The sequence below is a fragment of the Oreochromis aureus genome, linkage group 7 (genome assembly GCF_013358895.1).
Source record: "Oreochromis aureus strain Israel breed Guangdong linkage group 7, ZZ_aureus, whole genome shotgun sequence".
In the NCBI taxonomy this organism is placed as follows: Eukaryota; Metazoa; Chordata; class Actinopteri; order Cichliformes; family Cichlidae; genus Oreochromis; species Oreochromis aureus.
In genome coordinates this window covers 43015165-43032525 of record NC_052948.1, presented here as the reverse complement: position 1 = coordinate 43032525, position 17361 = coordinate 43015165, and the positions used below count along the sequence as shown (strand labels likewise).

Below are 17361 nucleotides of genomic sequence, written 5' to 3'. Positions count from 1 at the left end.
GTTGGAGAAAACGTGCAACCTGTTAATCTGAGGGCGTGCTTTATCCAACCAAGGCCCCTTTCTCCGTGTAACCACGCCCAATCAGCTGGTTCCTGAAGTTCAGCGTTTTTAACGGCTCTGAGTCGTGTCAGCATGTCCTTGACGGATCAGCAGTGGTGTCCCACAAGCGTCCAGGTAACGGTACTCCAAGCCAGGAGCCTTAGGATAAAGGGGAAAAGTGGCACCAACGATGCCTACGCGGTCATACAAGTGGGCAAAGAGAAGTACCAGACTTCAGTGGTGGAGAAATGCGTTGCTCCGGTGTGGAAGGAGGAGGCCTCTTTCGACCTCCCGCAGCTGAACCAGGGAGGAGGAGGAGGCGGCACGCTGCACGTCCACGTCCTTCACCGGGCTCTGGTGGGCCCGGACAAACTGCTGGGGCAGGCGGTCATTAATCTGTCCCAGCTCAGTGAGGACAAAACACGCAACAAGACCGAGTAAGTGCTCGAGTACAGCCCTGAAGTCGGTGTTTTCTGGCGTATTTAAAAGGAGAAAAAAGTATTCAAAATGTAGTCACTGTACTAAAAATAAAACAAAACTACACAGAGTTACTCATTTCACAGTAGCAGGGGAAAACAGAACTATAATTATCGATGATTTCACACAACCCTGTCATGCAGCTGCCGATGATAACAACATTTATTTAAATGGTTAGGGGCATTTCACAAGCTTTAAACTTTTCCCCTCCTTTAAAATGATTTCACTTAATTATTCGGCTATAACCGTCTTTAAACGTTTATCGATGTTGTGCCAAAGAGTGACCGTCTGCCAAAAACTGATTTCCACTGTTTCCATGTTTTTGTTTTTGTTTTTTATGTGTAATATCTTTACTTATGTTTTTATTGTTTTTAGTGAACAGTATTTACCAAGGGCTTATTTTAAAAGTATCTTTATGACTCTTGTTACTTATAACCATTCCAGTTCTTTCTGACCATCTAAAATATCTTTATAGACCTATTGTTATATTTGTTGCAATTTCTGCGATCCTCTTGGCCTAAGTACTCTTAAAAAGACTTTTAAATGGATAAATAAAGGATATGTAAAAGTCACTTTGCCAAAAACAGATTGGGGCTTCTACCTTGTGATAGGAATGTTGTTTGTGACTCAAGATGACCTGATATAATTCATGAGGGATTCATATGACATGTGACATATTATAGGCCAAAGAAATTATTTATAGCATTTTAAATATGAGAAATCCCTTTTTGACAAATACCAGATCACATTAAACTTACTTCAAAGGAAGCATCGCTTCGCCTGCAAAACCGTCCCCTTGGAGTTTCTCTGATCAATCACTCTTGCTATGCAGCCGGCCTCCTTGACCTCTCTAAAGATGGACACGTCAAAGGAAATCAAATGAGGATTTGTTGGTTTCTCCTTGCATGTAAATGGGGATATTACGGGCAGAGATGGGCAGTAACGCGTTACTTGTAACGCGTTACTGTAATCTGATTACTTTTTTCAAGTAACGAGTAATGTAAGGGATTACTATTGCAAAACGGTAATTAGATTACCGTTACTTTCACGTAGGAACGCTGCGTTACTGCGTTACTAAAACCGTGATTTTTTGCGAGAACGTCTCATGACAGTGGCGTAAGCGAGTGCGACGTTCCTGACAACAGCTGTCTGCAGATCATAATATATCGATGCGGGACAGAGTGTAGCATGCAGCGTTTAAAGCATGGAAGTACTGACCTTATTTTGAGTTTGATTCCATAAAAGTGACAAAAACATTAGTGTCCGTTGTGCGTGGAAGAAAACTTCTTTTTACAGCGAAAAACCCCTAAACTTCCAAGCAAGCACCGAGTGTACTACGACGTAATGTGAAATTCACAGAGAAACTGCGGATTCTTCCACTGACCGCTGCGCACACCTGCACCAGGGTAAACCTCCGCCTACCCCAGTCCTGCTTTACAGGTGAAAATAGAGCAACAGGACCGCTAGTCTTTGATTTTATTTATTTTCTGCTGTGTTTTACTTGCATCTATTTGAAAGAGTGAGTGTAAACACAAAAAAATATTTTATTTTATGTGCTGGAATGTGCAGAAAATAGGTTTAAAATGTTAAACAATTTCTTCCAGTCAGAGAATGTTGCATATAATTTAATTTTTGCTTGATGCATAAAGTTAAAAGATTAAAACTAATAAAACAAGTTTTAAAAGAGACTTTTCCATTTGATTACATTTTGTATGATGAATTATGCAGAAAAAGTAGAATTGGGCTGAAAGATCTATCGCTTTATCACCTATTCAGGTTGTAAATCGTGTTTTAAAAAAGTAACTAAGTAACTAAGTAATTAATTACTTTTGAAAATAAGTAATCAGTAAAGTAACGGGATTACTTTTGGGGGGAAGTAATCAGTAATTAGTAACTGATTACTTTTTTCAAGTAACTTGACCAACACTGGTTACGGGAGGCAAAGTGAATAATAAGCACCTCTGATTTTCATCTGTGACACGAGGGGAGGGAATCCTCGGTAGCTCCTTCTGTCAGTCATGCTGTACTTTCTTGATCTTCATAATCCCCCATTAAATAACCAGGATGGTCAGAATCAATAAACGCTGTATAATTTGTGAAAACTGTGGCTAATGGTTGCCGTATGAGTGTGTTTTATGCGTTTGCAAGCCTCACTGGGCATGGCTCCAATATTTATCTGTTATCTTTGCACTTCTTTTTTTTACTTTAAAGTTGTTGTGATGTGAGCTATTGGAGGATGCACGCTGTGCGCTGCTTATGCATCAGTGCCCAGACCTGCTCTGGTGGGTTCGACTTAAGAGTGCCGCCTACTTGCTCCAGTGGAGCTTAAGGGATTTGTTCCCACTAAAGCAGCCTTTAAGAATGCCAAGCAGCATTATTTACCCAGGCGAATGAAGTGAGTTAGAAGATTTACTTTCATTGACTGAAGGTGTCAACAAGAGGGAAATTACATCAAGAAAACCCAAGCTTCTGTCCGATTTTCAGACAGGAAAACTAAAAACTTAAATGTTTAATTTAACAAAACTGCTAAATATAATTAACTAAAGCAATTATCTTTACTATGTGAAAACATCCACACCCATCTCTAAGTTTGCAGTAATAATGTAAATGAACGTGTTTTACTGGCCTTGCTGGTACTTTTATATCTGCTTCTTTAAGCAGAAAATACTCTTTACTCTGTGAAGGTTAAGTGTATTAGTGCTGAAGTTAAATTATATTTATTATACAAGACAAATCTGTCCAGGTCCACAGTGAGACATCTGTATCTTTGTAAGACCGGAAAACATTTTCTTTGTAAGCTGTTCCTGAGTGATTTATTCCCCCCGATGTGTAGCTGGTATTATACAAAAGCACACAACAATCCGGCCCTGTTAATCTTAACTCACAAACACACACACTTCCTTGTTCTCCTACCTTTGAAAGGTTTTCTTGTTGTTGTTGTGTTTTATTTTGTTTTTTTTGGTTCCGCTTTGTTAAAGGTCTTTGGATAACTGCATTAACAAGAAGGCTGGATTTGATGTTGTGATTCATTAATTTTCATATTTCCTCCACCTTGAAGAAGCAAAGAGGTCTATCCATACTCTGGAATTGTGTTTTTTGATTGAAATGAGCTGTGACTGAAAGGCATTTGGTCACAATTAATTTTTCATACCGCTCTGCCTGTTTGGCTAGTGCCCAGCTCTATTATGCTCTGGAAAGAGGATGCTCGAGTATGCTAATCTGAACTCCACCTGCCTGCAGGTTGCACATTCTGATCGTGGCTGATTTAATATTTAAGTTTTCCTTGAGCAAAGCTGCAGCAATCTGCATGCATTTCTTGCCCTCAAATATTTTTATTATGTGTGAAGCCAGAAGCTGGTGCTGTGTAAACACGAAGTTCGATCTCTGTTGATCTTTATGTGAGCTCTGCGAATGCACGTTGCCTCCAAGGTTTCATTCTGGCTGCTGCCTTACATTCCTGAACGCCTTATCAAGGAAAAACAAACAGTGATGGCAGCAGTGACGGTCATGCAAGGTCAGTTTGTCTGAGTAAGACCACTGTGGTAGTACCGAGCATTATCAGACAAGCAGCGTTACATGTTCCATGAGCTGCTAGCACAACAGTGCTACTGTTAAATTTGCAAGATGTGTTTGTGAACTCTGGAAATCAATAATTTGACCATGTTTAGCACTTTTTTTTGCTTGTTGCTTGTAGTAGACATTGGTATTTTATTATGAGGAACTATAGTTTGTACAGCTGTGTTTGTTTGTTAATAATTAACAAGGAAATCTTCCATTTTTAGCAAACAAAATTGTGATTATTAAAAAAACAATCCCACTATGAGGTGCAGTGGTAGCTGCTCTGGTGCGCTTGTGGTCTTTCCGTAGTATGGTTTTTGCAGCTGTCATGGACTTCTTCTTTTTTTTTACATTTCACTTATTAATGTCTGTCACACCAATGAAAATACACTTTAAATTGCATGCACATTAAAATAAAAACCCACTCACTGTATAAACAGACTCATAAGTTTTGTTATGGAAAATTTATGGGCTGCAACCCTGTCTCCAGAAAAGTTGGGGAAACTCTGCAAAGTTAAATTATTTTCAAATCACTGAAATCATTTAGTCTACTGAAAGTAGTTCAAAGAGCACACAGCAAATGTTGAAACTTAGACATGTCTTCATTATTTTTAGTTTGAAGCTAGCAGAGCCTTCCAAGTCAGGTAGGGGCATGTTTACCTCTGTGTTACATCATCTCTTCTTTTGGCAGTATTGGGTATTTGAAGACTGAGGACACTAATATATAGTTATTTATGCAGAAAAGTCTTTCAGGCTTGATGTAGGATTTCTGTTCAGCATTTTTTTTTTTTTTTTTTTTGAGCTCCTCTGTCACATTTTTGTTCCATAATGTCCCACATATTTTCAGTTGGCAACAAGTCTGGACTGCAGGCAGGCCAGCTGGCATCCAGGCGTGTTTGCTATGAACTGTAAGGTTTAATACCTGGATGATTTGAATTGGCAGTTTCTTGCTGAAATGCAATAATGTGCAAAAGTTTTGAACTACCCCTTATTTCTTTATGTTTTGCTTCCAAGGAGCCAAACTTTCTTGTAATATCTGAATGTGGTCCTGTGCGAGTGTTTCCCATTTCAAAGGTTTTCTGTCAACAGTGGCTGCTTTTTCAATCACTTTCACTTCAGTCCAGATCTGAGCAATTGCTCTTCTTTTGCTAAATGTCAGCCTAACTAGCATAACTATCTGCAGCAGATGAACAGTATCTGAAAGTCATGTTTTTATGAAACTGGGGAGGGAGAGGGGGGCAGGGGGAGGAGGGTGTGGGGATCATCTTGACAGAGAACAGAGTAAAAGGCAGCCAACATCTAAAGAAGCTTTAAATGTCCTTCAAGAAGCCTGAAGAACTATTCCTGAAGACTACTTAAAGAAATTACAAGAAAGCTTGTCAAGGAGTTCAGCCTGCGTTGAAGAATAAAGGTGGTCATGCCAAATACTGACTTTCAAGCTCATTTAAATTGTACAAACTCTGATTTTACCTCATATCCTGTTTCCAAGGAAAATATAAAGAGATGGGGGGTTGCACAGTCCTGTATGCCAGGCTTTCCCTTTAAAAAGCATGACCTGGGTGGATCAGCATGTTGCTCTGAAACATACACAATATGGTCCAATATGCTACAGGTATACTGTATGGACACACGTATTACACCATCTACACATTATACCTACAGGAGCGACTTGGCCATGGAAACCCATGCCATGAAGCTCTTGGCACACAGTTTTTATGCTGATGTTTATACCAGAGGAGGTTCTAACCTGCAGTTATTCAATCATCAGAGTGTCTCAAACTTTTATGCACTATTTGCACTCGGCAACCTGCTCTGTAACATTTTATGTGGTGTGCCTTTTTGTGGCCAAGTGCTGTGTTTCCTAAATGCTTCCATTTTGCAATATTACAGCTTATAGTTGATTGTGGAATATCTAAGAGGAAATGCATTTCCTCTTAGATGCATGTATTCTCGTACATCATGTATTCTCACTTTTCAACTAATAACAAGCCAGATATTTCCTCGTAGTCTGTTTTCAGAGTGTAGCCTAAAGGAGGAACCAATTTTTAAAAGAATTTTGAATGTTTTGCTTGCCAGTCCACAGGACTGTTTTCCACTTTGTCTCAATCACTCTTAAAAAGACTTTGAGCAACAGTGCTTTTCTTCCATCTTGTGGCTTTTTTCTTCCCTCTCCTGTCCTTTTGTAGGGTTGTTACTTGAATTTGAGGACAAACGGTGTTCTTCAATAGCTTTCATTGATTTCCACTACAGAGCATGGTCTGTTTTTAATGCTGTGCCACCTGAGGGCCTGGAGATCAGGACAGTTCAGTATTGATTTAGCCCCCCCCCCGCCATTTTTTTTTTCTTCGTTAGATTCCAAATTTTTTTCCATTAAGTTTCTAAATGTTATTCATACTTTTATTTATTTATTTTACTTCCGAAAGATGCTCTCTGGGATGTGCTTTTTATGCACAATCATGCTCAATCATTTTTGTCCACCATTAACTATTTTTAAACACTGGGTTTGGGAGAGTGTCTTTTGTTGCCAACATTGTGTTTTAAACCTATTAAAAAGGAGTTTCAATTTGTGCAATGTCTTCTTTGTGCTACAGTTACACAAATATGGGGTATTTGCAAGACAAAGACTAAACATTTTATACAACCCCAGTTTTAAACATGGAGTTGTACAAGGACATTACAACAGCCATGTTAGTGAGAAGCGTTAAGTTGCCTGTTTGATAGCACCTTTAATTTAATTCAGTTTTATTAATACAGCACCAAGTCGGGGAGGGACAAATGTCTGATGCGACTGGTTGGAGGGTGATAGGAAGTGGTAGAAATACAAACTGTGTGAACTGCTCAGTGTATTTAGGGGAAGTCCCTGAGCCATTTGAGCTTTTAGCACTATAACTAAGGGATGGTTCAGGGTCAGCTGATACACACCTGACTATCAGCTATATCAAGAAAGGTCTTAAGCGTAATCTTAAAAGTGGTGACTGTGCGTCTCCTAAAGCCTAACTGGGATCTGGTTCCATAATAGAGAGTCCTGATAGCTGAAGGCTCTGAGTCCCATTTAAATTGTAGAAACTCCAGGAACCACAACTAAGCCAGCAGTCTGAGAGCAAAATATCATGCAGACTTTAAGATGTGAATCCTGATTAAAGGAATAATGATACACTTGTCATGAAACTGTGTAAAGAGCTAATTTAGTGAGGACAGATCTCAGTTATAACTTCTGTTCATCATTTCCGACTTCTTACAGTTTCCTTGCCTTTTTCTAGTCACTGTGTGATCTAGCATATGTTAGACATGTTTAAAAAGGCACCAATTTCAGTCTCTATTTTGGCAAACCCATGGGAAAGTGAGTTTCTTTTCTTTGCACTGGCCTTCATTTTGTTTGTCTGACTCGTGGATACCAATAAGCCTTGAACATTATCACTGTTGAGCTGTTTAACTCACTCAGCTCTTCTCCCACTCACAGCTGGGTTCTGTGATAAGAAGACCGGGGCATTGTCTTATCAGTAGTTCGTGTGTGTGTGTGTGTGTGTGTGTGTGTGTGTGTGTGTGTGTGTGTGTGTGTGTGTGTGTGTGCGCGTGTGTGTGTGTGCGCGTAAAGTAAAATAGCTTTACAAAATGTTGAGTCATGCATTATCCTCCCCTGGCTCTGCCTGTCCAGCAGAGCTGCAATCTTTCTGCTACTTACAGAGGTGTGAGATTAGTCAAATGGCCTCATCATCACCCAGGATGTCTTGTATGAAAGCCATCAAAGCAGCTGTAACTCCTGTACAGTGCTTACCACATTCAGACAGCTAACGCCCAAACATTTTTGCAACTTCCCTTCTCATTTAACTGAAGTGACTTACTACTTCTGCTCTTTTTTTTTTTCTCTTGTTCATGTGGGATGCATCTGTGTTGCAATGCAGCACAATTTTGTACTGTACTCATCTGCATGTGTTTTCATCTATTTGTTTTTATATAAGCATGTTATACATATATATGGCTGTTATTGTGTACATTGAATATAATTATAAACATTTTATATTTGGTATGAAGAGGTTTGACAAATTGTCTCTACAATGGTCTCATCTAAATATGAGACCACTGAAGGAGAATATATTGTTTAATTTTGGTCAGACATTAGAAAATGTACCTTCAGTTTTCTGTCCTTGGCTGACAGAAGCGGCGCCTGGTGTGGTTTTCTTCTGCCGTAGCCAATCTGCTTCAAGGTTGGACACGGTCAGAGATGCTCTTCTGCATGCCTCCATGGTTTTAACAGTGATTTGTGTTACTTTTGCTGCGTTCTGGCCTCTCCTCTGACTAAAAAGGTGTTTTTGTACTCAGAGAACTGCTGACCACTGGATATTTTCTTTTTTTGGATCATCTTCTGTAAACCCTAGAGATGGTTGTTTGGGCAATTCCCAGTAAACTAGCAATTTGTGAAATAAAATGGCAACAGAAACTACAGTATACAACATTCAAATTCACTTATCATATTTCGTCTTTGTACTTCAGCAGGTCAGTCTGACCATATCAACATTAAATTATTGATTGACTGCTGGGTATGCATTTTAAATTCATAAAATTTAGAAGAAATGGTTAATCAGATTTAATCCAACAATTAACCTATTGTACTAGATTGCATGTAGATGATGAACTATCCTAATTTATCCCAGTATACACAAAGAAGGGTACAGACACTCAAGTTATTCTGGCAATGATGGGACTGAAAAAAGTTGAATTGTGTTTTGGTTTTTTTTGTTAGTTGTATTGAATGAAATATTATTTTTCATAACTTTATATCACTTGTAGATGTGTCCGCATCCCATCTAGCAGCGTTCTGTTGAATGGCATTTATCAGGCTAGCGTGAAGAAGCCACACATGACACAGTTATGTCCAGGCCTGAAATCTGCAAATCACATCCCATTACTCATCAGCAAGTTGGAGGCAGTGGAACGTTGACAGCAGTAAGCCATTTCACAACTTCCAGGAAAAGGCGTTTTCCCCGGCTTTTTAATTTGTTTGCATGACATCTGAAGCATTCCTAGGATGATTAAAATCTCACCATTTCTAACTCTGGATCATCCAAAGAAAGTAACTGTATTCAGTTCTTTTAGCACATAAGTGGAATTGCAAAGGGCTGTGTTTTGTCAGGGCTGAAGTTGGAGGGAAAAGTCTATTTATGGCACACAAATGCGTGCATTCACAAAGCATATTTGCACGGTTATGTGTAATGCAGAGAAAGAGACGGAAGCCTGCAGCAACAATAAATGCATGGCCTCGTCCTCATTTCCTCATTTCCCTAGGAATCCAGACTTCAGTTGGAGTTGTTTGCTCAGTGGTGAGCTGACCTCAGATTTTTGCCTGATGGGCACTTTTTATGCTGACTGACTTTTTTTTTTTTTTTTCCTTTTTCCTATTGTGTTAGATTTCTTCTGCCTATTCTGAGATCCTTCTGTCAGTACTGGATGGCAAAGGTGCAGAAATGCTGAAAAGTTTGCCCTATCTGGTCTCGTTTGGCATTTTTAGGATGTCTGTTTAGGATTTTTTTCTAGATTTTAAACCCGATACTTTAATTTCATGAATGGACTTTTAGGGAGCATTTATGATTGGTTACTTTATTATCATCTTGGTGTGTTTTTATCCAGCTGTATCAAAATGTGGTGGTTTCTCTTTGGTGTGCATGTGTTGTATATTTAAAGGATGAAGAGGGGGTCAATGGCAGAATAAATCCCCTTGAACCTGGCAGGCTAAGTTTTGCAAGAATCAGACTAAATCTCAGATGAAAGCTTTCTCTTTCAAAGGGGCAGTTGGCTTGTTAACTCCCTGCAGGGTTGGATGCATTATTTAGGAAAACTGGTATAAAACATTTTGACAGTGAACATCAGCACCATACACCTACCATGCTCTGAAGATTTGATCATGTGAGACAAGCAACAAGGCAACAGGATTTAATAAAGGTTGAAAACTGCGAGGGTACACACAGTACAAGCATTCATAAATTCTGCAGGGCTGCTGTAGACTTGACAGAATTTATATTTTTAAGACTTTCCTTTATGGTCAGTTTGCTGGTTGTGCTTAGATCATCACAGACTTTCCAAAAACATTCACGCTGCCACTTTCCATTCGCAGTGAGATGGGTCATGATTTCTGCAAAGAGGAAAAATGAGCAGGACTAGAACATTCACATTACTATAAATGAGTCCAAGTCTAGGTGACTTGCATTTGTTTAGATCATTTAGAAGATCGTGATCCATATTAATTTCTTTTGTTACAAGGGGTATGTGGTGGGTTTGATCTTTATGACTGATGATCATTACAGAGACATTCAGTTTAGACCTTCAGACAGGCCTCACTTGACTTATAGATTGAGTGATAGATTTTGGTCACAAGTAGCTTGATTTTGTGCTTGCACCCCACTTCTGGTTTAGTCGGGATAAAAACGCCTCTAAAACGACCACATATTTCTAGAAATTTGATTTGCACTTTTTTTTTTTTTTTTTTTTTTTTTTTTCAACAGTAGATGTATAAAAAAAAAAAAAGTGCAAAGGTCTAACAATTTGTCTCTTCAACAGATGGTTTAAACTTCTTGATAAGACTGGTAAGCCAGACAAAGACAGAGGAGAGGTGCTTCTGGATATCCAGTTCATGAGAAACAACATGACTGCCAGCATGTTCGACCTATCTGCTGCTGGCAAATCTCGGTCTCGTCTGGGCAAGTTCAAGGACAAAGTTCGTGGCAAGAAAAAGGAGTCAGATTCTGTGACCAGCGTGGCGCCGTCCTTCAGTCAGGTCCTGACGGACAGCGAGGAGGAGGGCAACGGGGATAGTGAAGCGGCGGCAGGCAAGGATGGAAAACATAAGAAACACAAGATTAAGTCTTTGTTTTCTCCAAAGTCCAACTTGCAGAAGAGTATGTCTCAGTCCATGTCTGTTCTGCCTGGGAAGAACTCCACGCTCACTGGCAGCCAATCATCTGGTCTGAATGTCGATTCCTCAGAGGGTCAGGAATGTACTTTTTCACCATTAATGCGTTCCTCTTTCATTATGTTGTGTTAACTCTCTCATCTTCTTTTCAGGTAAAAAGAAGTTCAAGTTCATGATACACAAACGCTCAGGCAGCTCAGGTGGCAAGGATTCATCATCTGGTCGTGAAAAACAGGTTTCTGTAGAACAGAGTAATTTATGCATCAATGGCAGTCACATATACTGTGAGGAGCCGCCACCTCGGACTTCTCGCATCAGCTCAAACTTCAGTCTGGCCAGTTCAGGTCATGGATCAATGGAGGATGTCCCTGAAAACTCTCCACCACCTGAGCAACAAAAGGCCGCGAGGAAGTGTTCACCTTGGGAAGAGGATGAAGAGGAGGAGGAGGAGGAGGAGGAGGAGGAAGACACTCCTGAAGTTGAAAACGTTAAAGCGAATGTGAGTGAATCAAAAAGGACTATAATAGAGGAGGAGAGGAAAGAAGAGAAGGTTAAGAGGCAACAAGAGAGGCTTGAAAGTTTAGCTGAGGACAGAGAAAAACAAGAGGAAGAGGAGACAAGGAGTAAAGAAGAGGAAAAGAATAGAAGAGAGGAAGAAAAGAGAAGACAAGAGCAAGAGGAAAGGGTTAGGATGGAAGAAGAGCGTGAAAGATTGGCAGAGGAAAAGAGACTACAAGACCTAGAGAGAAGGAAAATGGAGGAGGAAGAGAAAAAGAAAAGAGACGAAGAGGAAAGGATTAGAATTGAGCAAGAGAAAAAGAGGTTAGAAGAAGTGGAGAGGGTTAAGATGGAAGCGAGAAGGCAAGAAGAGCAAAAACTGGCAGAGGAAAAGAGACTTGAGGAAGAGAAGAGGGCACAGGAAGAGAGGAGAAGGCAAGAAGAAGAGGCAAAAATAGCTGAGGAGAAGAGACTGAAGGAAGTAGAGAGAAGGAAACTTGAGCAAAGAGGAAGAGAAAAAGTAAAGAGCAAGAGAAGAAGAGACTGAAGAGGAAAGAATTGGAGGAGAATTGAGCAAGAAGAAAAAACTGAAGAAAAGAGACTAGAAGAGGAGGAGAGAAGGCTAAGATGGAGGAAAAGAGAGAGGCAAGAAGAGAAAGCAAAGAGATGAAGAGGAAAGAAGTAGAATTGAGCAAGAGAAGAAGAGACTAGAAGAGGAAGAGAGGGTTAAGAGGAGAAAAGAGAAGGCAAGAAGAAGAGGCAAAAATAGCTGAGGAAGAAGAGAGGATTAGAAAGGAAAACGAGGAGAAGGAGGAAGAGAGGAGACGAAGAGAGGAGGAGGAGGAGCTGCTGAGAAAACTAGAAGAAGAGCGTGAGAAAAAGAGGATACAGTTGGAGCAGGAAAGGAAGCAGAGGGAGGAAGAAGAGAGGGTTAGGAAACAGGAAGAGAAGAAAAGGAAAGAAGAGGAGGAACAGGCTAAGAGAGAAAGGAAAGAACATGAGAGATTAGAGGAGGAGAGGAAACTTCGGGAAGAAAGGAAGCGGATTGAGGCAGAGGAGAAAATTAGACGGCAAGAAAGGATCAGGATGGAAGAAGAGGAAAAAAGACTAAAAGAACAAGAAAATCAAAGAGCTGAAGAGGAAAGACTTAGGAAAGAGGAGGAGAAGAGACAGGAGGATGAGGAGAGGGCCAGGAAGCAAAGGGAAGAATATGAAAGACTGTTAGAGGAAAAAATGCAACAAGAAGAACAAAGAAGACTTGAGGAAGAGGAAAGAATTAGAAGGGAAGAAGAGAAAAGGGTTAGGATGGAGGAAGAGATGAAGAGGAGAAAAGAGGTAGAAGAAGAGAGGGCTAGAAAGGAAAAGGAAGAAATGGAGAGGCTGGAGGAAGAGAGAAGACTGCAGGAACAAGAAAAGAGGAGGATTGAGGAAGAGGAGAGGATTAGGAGAGAGAAGAAAGAAGAGGAGACAAGGAAGCTGGAGAAGTTGAGCAATGCAGAAGAGCAAGAGAAAAGGGAAAACACAACAAAAGATGAAGTTAGGGCTGCAGGGAAGAAACCCAAAGAGAGCAGTCCTGCAGTCACTTCCACTAATCCTTTTGATGAAACCTTCTCTTCCAACCCCTTTGAGGAGATTCCCGAGTCCCCCGACAGCAGCACAGCCGAAGAGCCAACGGTTCAGCAACGGTTAGTTAAAGCTATACGCAACGTCAATCACAAGCACTGCAGCAAAAGTGTCATTTTAATAACCTTATCTTGAAATACTTGAATTCCTTCATACATACATACAACCTCCTTCACTCTCGAGCACCTCTGACTTTACAGAGTGAGTTTATTTACAGCGCATTTAAACAATTTTGTTAATGTAACAGCTCTAGGTGGATGTAATTTTAAGCTTCTCAGTCTTTGTTTAGCATTTCCATAGCACTCAGTACTATATACAACTGTGGATAAAGAACAAGGAATTTTTTTTGTTTGTTTGTTTTTTCTGGTCACGAATTTAAAAAGTTGGCGAATCAAACCTGATTTTAGTGATTCAGCTCACTCTTTCCAATTCATTTATTTATTTATTTCCTTTTCAGAGTGGTGCATTAAAGTCCTTCCAAAGCTGTTAAGAAACAAATTAGAACCACAGGTTTCAGGCAAGGCTGGAGGAAATGTCAGAGGAAAATTAAAATCTTTGTAGTGTCCTCGGGGAATATTAACACTTCAACAAAACAAAAGTTTGTGCAAATTAATTCAGACGTTAAAATCCTTTTTCTTTTAAGAGAAACTGCTGGTAACGCTTAAAAGGCTTGGTGATCACCCCAAAGTAGTCACATTGAACTTCTGTAGACCTTTCCTCATCTAAAGTGTTAGACTGCCTGACATTGTTAAGCATTACATAATGTGCACGGTTGACCAGTCTTAAAAGCAGAACAGGACAGCATCAGGAGCAGAAGAGAAAAGGAGGTAGTGAAGCTGCATTATAATGGTTGATTAAAAATAACATGACGATGATGTACATGCAGGGAATGCGTTATCTGAAGTTACTTTATGTGCTTTTGCTCATTCACAGGTCAGCAGCAGTTCTTCTCAGTACTTCTCTATTTAAAGGGAACATAAGTGACACACGTGACTGTTGCACAGCTGAAAGATTGAGCTCACTGCATAGTTTTACCTCATTATGTGAAGTGAAAACTACTAGAAACTTTGTGAAGAAGTCAGTTTGACAGAAGAAGTAGACGGAAAGAAACTCCAGATGTGCTCAGCACATTAAAATACATTTCCTTTTATAGTAGTATCTCACTATCTTATGTTACCTTTTTAACCTTTTAAACCAAGGAGATTGTGTTCTTCTTTTGGTTGTCCTATAACATTGCAAGAGAATTTGGGACAAGGTATCTTTAATATTGTGAAAAATAAAGTCCTATTATATCAATCTATTTTACTTGCATCATTGGTGTATTTTGACCCCACCCCACCCTCAGTTGAATTCCTGTAAATAAATGCTGACATATGCCTAAATGTTATATAATCTTTGTGTCATTTCCAGGTGTCACTCTGCCGTGTCATCGGTGAGAAGTGAGACCAGTTCCGTGGATGAAAAGGACCTGATTAGTACTCAACGAGAGAAGCGACCAGCTCCTCAGCCGCCAGTAAGGAGTCAAGCTGGGAAGCAGCCTCACAGGGAGCAGGATGTGCCGGCACGACATCTGGCACAAATTAACAAGCAAAGCAAAGACAAAGATGTCAAAACTGTCAGTGTTTCCCCACAGCGCTCGGTGCAAATGATCGCTCCGCTGTGTAGGTCTCCCACAGATTCACAGAACTCCCAGAGCCTGATGCAAAGCAATAACGCTAATGGAACAACAAATGCAGCCAAACACAGCAAACGTCCTGCGCCGTCCGTACCTCCTCCTGTGGGAGAAAAGCAGTCATCGGAACCAAAAACGAGCTCTAATCTAGGTGGTGCAGAGACCAAACAAGTTAAAGTTGTTTGTGGCTTAAATCCTTTTGAGGATGATGAAGATGAAAGTGAGCTCACAGCTCAAGATGACAGAGACACAGCAGTCTCTAGTAATACTGGTTCAATACACTGGCCTCCAGCTGTGTCACAAACTGCAGATAAAGATGCTGCCTCTCAACCGAAAATCAAATCCTCAAAGACGGCCCACGCTCCCCTACCTCCTGCAAAGAATGACATCAGCTCGAACACTTTAACGGACCCCGGCACGGAAAGAAGCCATGCTACAGGTGATCGAAGTGCAGCTGCACCCGATAACGGTGCACTCCAAGCATGCGACCCATATTATGAGTCCACAAGTCCTGGGCATGTCCCAGTGAGTCCACTCCAAGAGTCCCAGTCCCTTAAAGTCCAGAATATAGTGGAGGCAGGTATGAAGAAAGACGGGGCCCCTACACCTTCACGCAGGTGAGATGGTTTGGTCGCTGAAGAATAACTATTATAGGTCAAACGTTACTACATTTATATTTTTAACTGTACACGCGTTTCATTTGTGTAATTTGCAACATTCAATCTTATTAGCTTTCACTTATACAAATGTTAAATGTATTCTGTACAGTAGTAAGCTTGATATGGGTGAACTGAGTTTTATTATTGGGTATTATGTTCAGTTTGACTGTTGAATGGATTACTGTGCAGTGTACTTGGTTATATGGTTTCCTTTACTCCCATTCAACTGGTGCTTACATCTGTCTTTTATGCTTTGTTTTCATCATTTCAGACTTCAGCCGGTAAGACCTCTTAATCCTCTCGAGCAGCAGGGCGCCTCAGTTGTTCAAGGGGAAAATGAAAACAAATCCCCAGGAATCCCCAGTGGACTTCAGGACAAAACAACGGTATTTGTTTCTAACTCTCCCTCTTTTTAAGATTTTCAACAAGAAATAGGCCGATGGAATTTAAGTTTCTTATATCCTGGCACTTTTAAAGCATGCTTTGTCGCTCCACAGGTGGATGACAGTGGGATGAAAGGGCCTTACTCCCAGCTGACCCGGCAGGAACTGATCTCTCTGATCCTGAAACAGGAGAACCAGCTCTCGGAGAGAGATGATAAGATATCGGAGCTGGAGCAGTACATTGATAATTTACTTGTGCGAGTCATAGAAGAGAAGCCAAGTATCCTCATGTCCTTGACTGCTATGAAGAAAGCTGCTTAGGTAGCTTTGCAGGCGTCACTGTATTCTTGCCGCACTTAATCAGACCTGTTTATTCACAGCTCGTCCACATTAGAAATATCACTTTAAAGATGTATTGGTTACGTTAATGCAACTGGAATATTTTTGCTGTAAAGTATGGAGGAACACTTTAGATTTCAAATATGTCATCACCCAATAAAATTAACCATTTGAGGGAAAGAAAATCTTTGGAAAGACGCTGTAGTTTTTAGATAATCGATAAATTTAGACATTTGTTTCATGTGAGAGTTTAAAGGAAATCTTGTATATATTTGGTCATGCCTTTCATCTTTCTTCTGGAAATAACTTTGATAAAAATCCTGCCAGCGTAGCAGACTTGTTGCATTTCATGGCGAAACTCCAGTTGATTTCTCTCTGTAGAGCTTAATGTCAAAGTTTACTGCTAATCCCCATGTGCACTTTAAGTAGCTCACACTATTAACTGTTAAGACACTGAACACTGTACTGAGTATTTTTACTGCTTAAATAAATTTGAAAAATAAAATAAAACCATGAATTAATACAAACACTGTCTGCTACTTTATTTAGTTTCTGATTAAAATAAAGCACGTTTTAAAGATTAAAGTTTTCCTTTCCTGATGAAACGGATGTTCTTGTTTTTCAAATCTTAATTTATATCCTGGAATATTTTTCTGAAGGCTGCATTTCATTTAATGTCTGTACGCAGTACTGAAATTTAAGTGTACATGGTCTTCTTCATCATCTTAAAATTAATCTTGACATGGATTTACTACAGCTTGTTTAAAACGATTGCTTTTTGGTGATATCAGAGGAGAATGGCCAGACTGCTTCAAGCTGATAGGAAGCCAACAGTAAGTCAGATAACCACTCATTATAACCAAGGTGTGCAGAAGAGCATCTCTGAATGAACACCATATTGAACCTTAAAGCAGATGGGCTACTGCAGCAGAAGACCATACGGAGGGCCAATCCTGTCAGATGAAAACCGGAATCTGACCTCAGTCCAACAGAGCACCTTTGTGACGTGGTGGAATGTGAGACTTGCATCGTTAACGTGTAGCCAACAAATCTGCATCAACTGTGTGATACTGTCATGTCAATATGGACCAGAATCTGTGAGGAAAGTTTCCAGCACGTTGCTGAATATGTGTCATTACCAATTAAAGCATTTCTCAAGACAAAGGGGGCCCAGCCCGGTACCACCACGGTGTACCTGTACGTGAATCA

The 17361-nt window shown here is 40.2% G+C and overlaps 1 protein-coding gene across 1 annotated transcript; it reads left to right on the top strand.

Moving 5' to 3' along the window:
* The first annotated feature begins 88 nt into the window (after positions 1-88).
* On the top strand, positions 89-16679 carry rab11fip1b (RAB11 family interacting protein 1 (class I) b). The gene is given in 7 exon segments (XM_039615953.1): positions 89-476; positions 10627-11054; positions 11131-12134; positions 12173-13161; positions 14510-15388; positions 15702-15816; positions 15928-16679. Coding segments are annotated over 7 exon segments (3966 nt in total). The 5' UTR covers positions 89-132; the 3' UTR covers positions 16135-16679.
* The last annotated feature ends 682 nt before the right edge of the window (positions 16680-17361 follow it).